Here is an 8,513-nt window from a genome sequence, read left to right on the forward strand (position 1 = left end):
TTTTAAATGATCCATCTTTTTCCATTAACTGTGTATTTTCAGATGTTAAAAGGGGTTGTTATGTAACCTCCCAGAAATAAAATATTAATATTGATCTTTAAAAATTAGATTTTTTTTAGCGATCACAGTAGAGTGATTGACATTAAAAAAAAATTGTGTTATATGAAAACTATAGTGAACATTCCTGGAAGTGGGAGTGGCAGGTAGGGAGTGACAAAGGGTGAAGAGACTTTCTGTAGAAAATTAAGAATAAATCATCAAAAATGTTTCCTGATAATAGATATGTCAATAATTTAATTATTTTACACCATATTAGTTTCTTCTCTTGGAGAGAAAGATACTCATATATTGTCGATTTTTATATTATGATTGGGCTGTACAAAGTCTGAGCTAGTAATTCTCCACCCAAAGTTGAAAGTTGTTACATTTTATGGGTTGTGGCGCATCTTGAAGGTTAGGAGATAATGTTTGCCTTCTGTATATGTTAACATTGTCACTATGGTTACATTAACTCTTTAATCTCCTCTTTCTAGTCGTACAGTTTGTCAAGAAAGAAAATAGTGCACTACACCTGTTTTGACCAACGGAAAAGGGCAAATGCAGCATTTTTGATAGGTGCCTATGCGGTAAGTACTTTCTTCGTGATTATTTTCTATAATCAGGCCAGTGAAATGCTAACACTGTCAAAGAAAATCCAGACCAGTTTTTCAGTGGGATTGAGAGATGGTGGAGATTATTAGCACTTTGGGAATTGATCTGTGGTAGGAAATGTGGACTAGCAGTGGTGGGGTGTTTAGTCTTTAGATTTTTTTTTCTAGCAGTTAGCGAGAGAATCTTGGAACTGCAATATGTAGCTTGAATTCCACAGTTGTATGGTGTTTTAATAAAAAGAATAGTACCAAGGATGTTTCTAGGAAAAAAATATGTGTATGTGCATGTGTGTATGTTTAAATGAATGAAATATGATATTATGGAAGATTTTTAAAGACTATTGAAGTGTTCCTTTTTTGGGAGAATAGGAAATCCTAGATTGCACAGGGGAGGATTGTTATTATTTTTATCAATCCATTCATTTATACAGTTGTTTGCGGTAAGCAAACTGAATATAAATCCTGCATATATTATAGCTTCCCTAATAACTAGATAAGACTTTTCTAAAACTCATTTCAATTAGAAATTTTGTTCTCTGCAGGCACTAACATGTCAGTATGAATTCCACATGACCATGCTACGGAGTTTTAGAGTGGTGATTCTGGAATTTTCTATGTATGCTGTGATTGGGCAAAAGCTTGGGAAGCAGAAACCATCAGGGGTAAAACATACTTGCAGGGACATGTGTGACAACCAGTTAGGAATATGCTGGTTTAAAGGCAGGGAGCAGAGAGGTGTCATTTCCCCTCATCCTTGGGGAGGGCTGGTGCTTCCCTGAATCCCTGGAAGCAACACTGCTGAGTGACCTTTAAAGGACCTCATTCTAAGGACCTTGAAGGAAGAGGGCACCAGCTACTAGACCTCAAACTCTGCCCCATCATCCCAAAAGCCCAGCAGTATTGCTGGAAAAGCTGTCAGCTGTTGCAGCGGTCAGGCCGAGAAGAGTGGCAGGCTGTCAGCCAGGCTGCAGGCTCAGGCCCTCCCTTCTAGCACTGAGGTGCCCAGCCCTGCCACTTTTTGTCCCTTGATGTGACAAGCCTTGGGCCATCCTTTGTGGCAGCATTCTCTCTTGCTCTGTAAATAGCATGATAAAGTACAAGGAATAGTGGCTAAGAGTCTGAAAAACATGTTTTTCGTCTAGAAGGGCTCTGTGATGATGGACTTTATCTCTCTCAGCTTTATTTAGTTTCCTTATCTGCAAAATGAGAGGGTTGGATGTAATGACCCCTACATTTCCTTTCAATTCTTAGGATACTAAGATTATTTGTAGTGCCAGTCAGGCTATTGCTTTTATTTTAAGCGCATACATGAAAAGCTGGCAGTTAGCATGAAGGTTCAGTGAAGTGCTGGTAAGCTGAATATTTTTTACCTTACATTGATAATGACTACTCATTTGAAATTGATGATTGACACTGTGATTGAAATATGGAGAGAGTCTGTACTAATTTCTGGATTCAAGCCCTGTAAACAAATGTGTTTTTCCTGCAGGGTTTTGTGATACTTTGCAAGCATGTTACTTGTGGAGCCTTTCTTATAAAGGATTGCCAGCAAGAAGAGGTCATTTGCTGCTCTTCTCATTTCTTTCTTTTTTTGTGTGTGTGACCAAATGGTTTTTATTCATATACATCTGGTTCATCTGCCTAAAGTGTGCAGAGCAGTGTTCAGCACACATTAAGCTTGATATAACAGTTACTGTGATGATGATGACAACGGTGACTCTGTATAGTCACTGTGTTTCTGAAGTCTTGCTTGGTAATCAACAATGTGTTTAGAACTATCTCTTTATTAGACCAAGTCATAAACCAAAAGTTTCCAACTTCCTGTACATGTTGAAAGCTTTAAGTAAAGATCATTGGATACAAAACATTGCCCACATGGCTCAACATTAATTCTGTGACATAATATTGTTCTGAAGTCATACTTATTTTGAAAGCCTAAAGGAATTTTTTATGGCTGTAAAAATACCACCAAGCTAGACATTTTAATTCTGATGAGGTATACAAATAGAATTACCACAGCAACCCACACATTCTATGATTTCTAAATATTTTCACATCAATAGTTTTGGGAAGATGCTGTTGTCTTTTACAGTTCACATGCCTTTTGTGAAAGCCCAGCTTTTCTTTCACCTGCGTTCTGGGGACCTCAGGTTTGCCCTACTCTTCTCATTTCTTTATCCATTTTTCCCTCCCTTGTATCTTCTCTCTCTTCTTTCCGTATTTATTTATTTATTGAGACTGAGTCTTGCAGTGGTATGCACTCTTTCCTCAGACTCCTGGGCTCAAGCGATCCTCCTCTTCCAGCCCTCCCTAGAAGGTGGGACTGCAGGTGTGTGCTACCACACCCAGCTAATTTCATTTTATTTTTATAGAGATAGTGCCTTGTTTTGTTGCCCAGACTGGCTTTAGGACTCTTGGCCTCAAGTGATTCCCTGCTCTGGCCTCCCAAAGAGCTGAGATTACAGATGTAAGCCACCCAGACTCTTCTTTCCGTTTGAACACCTATTCTTCCTGTTTTGTTTAGTGTGGTTCTTTATTTCATTAGGTTGCCTCTAGAACTTTGAAAGAGTTATAATAGATGCATTGAGCTTGTGATAAAATACTCTGTGATAAAATATATCTTCTAATGCAGAAGTTTCCACTACTTTAAAGCAACCAAAGGGGAAAAAGCAATCCTAGCATGGTGGAAGAAGTGCTGAGTACAGCATGAGCTTGACTTACATGGTAGTTACAGTCTTGAGAAGCAGTGTAAAGTGGCTGTTCTTGAACTGTTTGTGTCACAATTGATTTTTCTAATTTTGGAACAGCATTCCCCAGAAGGCTTTTTGACACAAACCCTTAATACAAGTGGAACTAAGAATTGCAGTGGATCCTTAAAGGGAATTTTATACCTTTCTTCATATTGTCTGTTTGTATTTAGTTGTTGACAGTCTTATAAGAAGATAGTGAATAATATGGATTCTACATATATCTCAGTTAAAATTTACATATATTAAATGTTGCTAGTTGGTTAGGTCTCCATTTTCTGGAGGAATCTTCTCTGGATTCAAAATACCTTTTCGGAGCAGCCATGTAACTTACATGAGGCAAGCTAGGTGGGTAGGCTTATTTTACCAGAGAGAAGTCCTTAACAGTGAACGTGTCCCTGTTCTTAAAATGTGGAATCAGCCCTCTTTTAAGGGGCATTGACTGACGAATAAAAAACAAACCGTTTTCTCAAAGCCTTAGTTTTCTTATTTGTAAAATTTGGATAATACCAGAGTTTCCTTATCTACCTCACAGGATTACTGTAAAGATCAAATATCTAACTGCCTGTTTGATAGCACCAAATTATATGTCTAAATGATACATCAAATTTATTGTGGCAAAATGAAGTTTTTATTCCTTCTCTCCCTAAATGTATTTATTTCCCAAGTCCTTCCCTTTTTAATGAGTGGACTACCACCAGTGACTTGCTAAATCAAACGACAGTAGTCATTTTGATTTCTTTTGTTCGCTCGTCCCACATTATCCTTATTCGTAAGTTTGATCAGCTCCACCTCTAAAACATATTGAATCAGAATTTATCTTTCTGTCTCTATTGCTATCACCTAGCCCAAGCTACTGTCATTGTCCACCTGGATTATGACCACCGTTTTATATGTTACCTCTTTTTATATTCTTGCTTCTTGTTAATTTAGTTGCCATACAATTGTCAGAGTAATCTTTTAAAATTGTAAATTAGATCACATCATTACCCTGTTTCAGATCTGTGATTGCTCACTGATCTTGGCATAAAATTTATCCTTACCAATTCCATTAAAATCCTTTCTGATCTGACCGTCTCTTCCTCTGTGATCTCCTTGCTCAAGATGCTCCCCTCATGCTGAAATTCCATGTTGTTGCTCCCAAAGAGCCTTGATATTTCTGTTCTATAAGGAATGTTCTTACTTCAGACCTCTGCATGCCTTTCCCCTTCTAATGTTACCTTTTCAGAGGGATTTTCTCTTAATTTCTACCCTTTTACTTCCACCCCTAGTCATTCTTTAGGCCTTTGCTGCTTTGTTTTCTTTACAGCATGCGTTTGAAATTACTTTGTTTATGCATTTACTTGCTTATCTCTTACCCAGACTGGAGGATAAGGACTTTTTTTTTTTTTTTTTTCTGTGTGTGGCGGGTGATAAAATATTTAAGAAGGGGTTAGGCCGGGCATTCACCAGTTGAGTTGGAGGTTGGGACAGGGTCCTAGAGGCTTCTTGCTTTGCTGAATCATGGAGAAATCTAGGGCTTAGAGGGTGGGGGTTGGGGTGGGTCCCAAGGAAGAGACTAGGGTGGGTAGTGTGGAGTGGTGTGCTGTGGGCTGCAGCCATTTACCAACTGCTATGGAACTATTTCAGTATTTGAACACTATCAATTTAGAACTATACCTGGCACATCATGAGTGTTCTGTAAATATCTTTTGAGTGAATGAATAATAGGATGACAAAACACGAAAGTAAGAAGGAAATATATGGGGAACTCCTGAAAATAATGCAGTTATTTCTTCATTATTTCTTCAGTAGTGTCTTCCCCTTTACCAGAATATTTGTAGTCATGACTGAGCTGACTTTGGTCTTAAAAGATGCAGAATCAAAGTAAATCAAAGTAAAAGTCATAGACCAAGGGCAGTAACCGGTATACAAAATTACAACACTATCTAGCCTTTTAAAAAAAATAAAAATAAACATATTTTCCCATTTTTTTTGTGGTAAAATACACGTAACATGGAATTTGCTATCTTAACCATTTTAAAATGTACAGCTCAGTGGTATTAACTACCTTCCAATTGTTCTGCCACCAACACCGTGGTTTACTTTTGAATGTGCCGTCTTGTGGCACTTGTGGTTTCTCTGTTAGATGATGTCCTCAAGTATTTCACAGCTTTTTTGTGTTTTCTTATATCTAAGTTGGGGGAGACCTTTTATACTTTCTCATATAGGGCTGTCATGAGGATCAAAAAGGAGATAACATATAGACCACCTTGTTCAACCTGCAGCTGTCTTTGAATGTGGCTTAACAGAAATTCATAAACTTTCTTAGAACATTATGAGATTTTTTTTTAAGCTCATCAGCTATCTTTAGTGTTAGTGTATTTTGTGTATGACCCAAGACAATTCTTCTTCCAGTGTGGCCCAGGGAAGCTAAATGATTGGATACCCTGATATAGACTGTCATGTTCAGTGATCTTAAAGCCAAGGTTGCTGGAATGATGAGGGCACTGGAGACCACAGTGACACTTAGCAGGTGATAGGCACCCATTTTAGGGATGCCTCTACTGATAAGGCATCTCTTCACCTACGCTGTGTGCCATTGTGCTCCTTGAGTTGGAGGGCTCAAGATTTTGAGACCAGCTTTGTCAGAAAGGTGTTTCCCTTCCAGGGCAACACTCAGTGCAGTTTTGAAGTTCGGATGTTTAGATCATTGTAGCATCTAAAACACTCTGATATGAGTTTGAAAAAGATGGCTTTAAAAAATTATGACTCTGAATTAATTAGGTTCTTGCCGTGTGCTTAAAGACCAAGTCTTCACTAGTACCTGTGTTACTATATTGTTTTCAGTTTTGCAGGCCTATGGCAAGAAGGTCAAGGAGAATTTGGATCAGGTCACCATGACTGAAGAGTTGGAAAATAATATGTATGAGAAAAAGTTGAAATAAGTGTGATTGTTTAGCTTAGAAAATTAAGTTCAGAGTTAAAGAATTGCGATTTTTTTTCTGCTATGTGGAGGATGCTTAAACAGAGGTAGTAACCACATTGTATACTTTCTTTACCCACTTGTTAAGTCTTTGCCTTGCTAAATTAGAGGTCTGCATTGTGGATTCACTGAGACTAGCCTGAACCAGATGTCATGTCTGAATTGGGGATAACAAGCCTGAGGTTTTTAGACCATCTAACTATGCCTGTGTTTGCTATTTATTTTGTAGACTACACTTAAGGCCTAAGTAGTTATACTCTACTCCTAAGTCTGTGACTAATTGCGAAGAAGCTATTCTCCATCTGGGGTAGTGGTTGAGAGCAACAACTTTAACATACCACAGGCTCACTGGGCTTTGAGTGCAATTGTTAGTTGTATGCCTTGAGCAAGTTGACGTATCCAAACTCCTGTTTTTTTTTTTTTTTTTTTTTCATCTTTAAAATAGGGATAATAATACCCTATTTTACTTGTGGTGAGGACTGAAGGAGGTCATTTATATAAAGATGTCATCGGTGCAGCATCTGACATTATATGCACTTAGGAATGTCTGAGGGCCCTGGGCAGGGAAGCTATGTGGCCTTCCACAAAGTTTTCTGATCCAATCTCCTACTTCCTATCACTCACTTTTGTGCATAGACCCTTTAGGCCACCTCCCTGAAGATCTGATGGCCACTTCCCCACTTTCTGTCTGCTTAGCATCCTCTTGCCCATCATATTTTTCACTTAAATACTTCCTTAGCTCAGTAACAACACTCATATGATTGTTAATCTGATTATTACTTAGTGTAATTCACTGGAATGTCTGAGTGTATTTCTCTCCAAGGATGTTATATTAAGGGAATAATCTGTTTAAACCAAATGAATTTGTGAGATCTGTAGTCAAATATTCATTAGTTCAGTAAATCTTTAGATACTATGAGCTCTGCCTAGCACTATGGTAGGCTCTAGGGAATAAAAAAGATAAAAAAGACATTAAAGCAATGCCTAGCTTAAAATGTGGAACAGATGAGCAATAAACAATTGTTTAAACTGGTCAATAGGTACAATTTGGGTAAATATGAATTTATTTAACAAATTTTTTTTGAGGCATTTTCTTATCACAAGCCTTGTTCCAGGAGTTGAGGATAATAAGCTGAAAGACTGCCTACCTGTTGGTGTGGGTGTGGAGGGCTGGGCTCAGACCTGGAGACGGGGAAGTTTCCAAGTTGGTCAATCCCAGAAGGCCAAGTTGCTGAGGAACCATCAGACAGGCAGAATAGCATGAAAGTGAGGATGCTTTTTTCTGGTAGTAGGGGAGCGAAGAGAGATCAGAAGAAAACTAGTTATTTTAAATTTTTTATTTTATTTTATTTTAAACTTCCAGTGTGAAAAGGGGATAATCTAATGAGAAGACAGGGGTCTTTTTTTTTCTTACAATTAAAAAAACTTTAAAAAGTGGCAAAACCACATTATAGAAGAAATGTGGAAAAATTTTCCTGCAGTTCTAAAGCTGAACTATTTATTAGGTATGACTGCAGTGTAATTTTTTGAGCCTTTTAAAATTTAGCCTATGTATGTTTTGCCATTTTGCTAACTCAGGTGACCAAATAATATTTCACTTAGAGAGAATATCATTATTTAACATTTGAGATTTGTTTCAAAAATTTTTATAATGTGACAGACCTCTTTCTATATTGTAAGTGTTTCTTTTTGTGGATTTTTGTCTTTAGATTGCCAGAAGTGGGGTAAATAATTTTTAAATTTTAGAGTTTTTAAGACCCTTGGAGCATATTGCTATGCTCCAAGTCAGTTTATACTAAATTTGGTATTATGTGAAATAACCAATTTCATATAATCTTTGCATATTGGGGATGAACATTATAGTTTTAGAAATTTAACTGGTGAGCCGGGCGCGGTGGCTCAAGCCTGTAATCCCAGCACTTTGGGAGGCCGAGGCGGGTGGATCACCAGGTCAAGAGATCGAGACCATCCTGGTCAACATGGTGAAACCCCGTCTCTACTAAAAATACAAAAAATCAGCTGGGCATGGTGACGTGTGCCTGTAATCCTAGCTACTCAGGAGGCTGAGGCAGGAGAATTGCCTGAACCCAGGAGGCGGAGGTTGCGGTGAGCCGAGATCGTGCCATTGCACTCCAGCCTGGGTAACAAGAG

The 8,513-nt window shown here is 38.1% G+C and overlaps 1 protein-coding gene across 8 annotated transcripts in view; it reads left to right on the forward strand.

The window, feature by feature from the left end:
* CDC14A (cell division cycle 14A) overlaps positions 1-8,513 on the forward strand; it is a 183,884-nt gene that overhangs the window by 39,689 nt on the left and 135,682 nt on the right. For all 8 annotated transcript variants that reach the window (XM_032262938.1, XM_032262945.1, XM_032262941.1 and 5 more), the window contains one exon: positions 534-626. In XM_032262938.1, coding sequence (XP_032118829.1) covers positions 534-626 — 93 coding nt within the window. The remainder of the gene's footprint in view (positions 1-533; positions 627-8,513) is intronic.

The sequence above is a fragment of the Sapajus apella genome, unplaced genomic scaffold (genome assembly GCF_009761245.1).
Source record: "Sapajus apella isolate SASKATOON/1434 unplaced genomic scaffold, GSC_monkey_1.0 scaffold133, whole genome shotgun sequence".
Taxonomy (NCBI): Eukaryota; Metazoa; Chordata; class Mammalia; order Primates; family Cebidae; genus Sapajus; species Sapajus apella.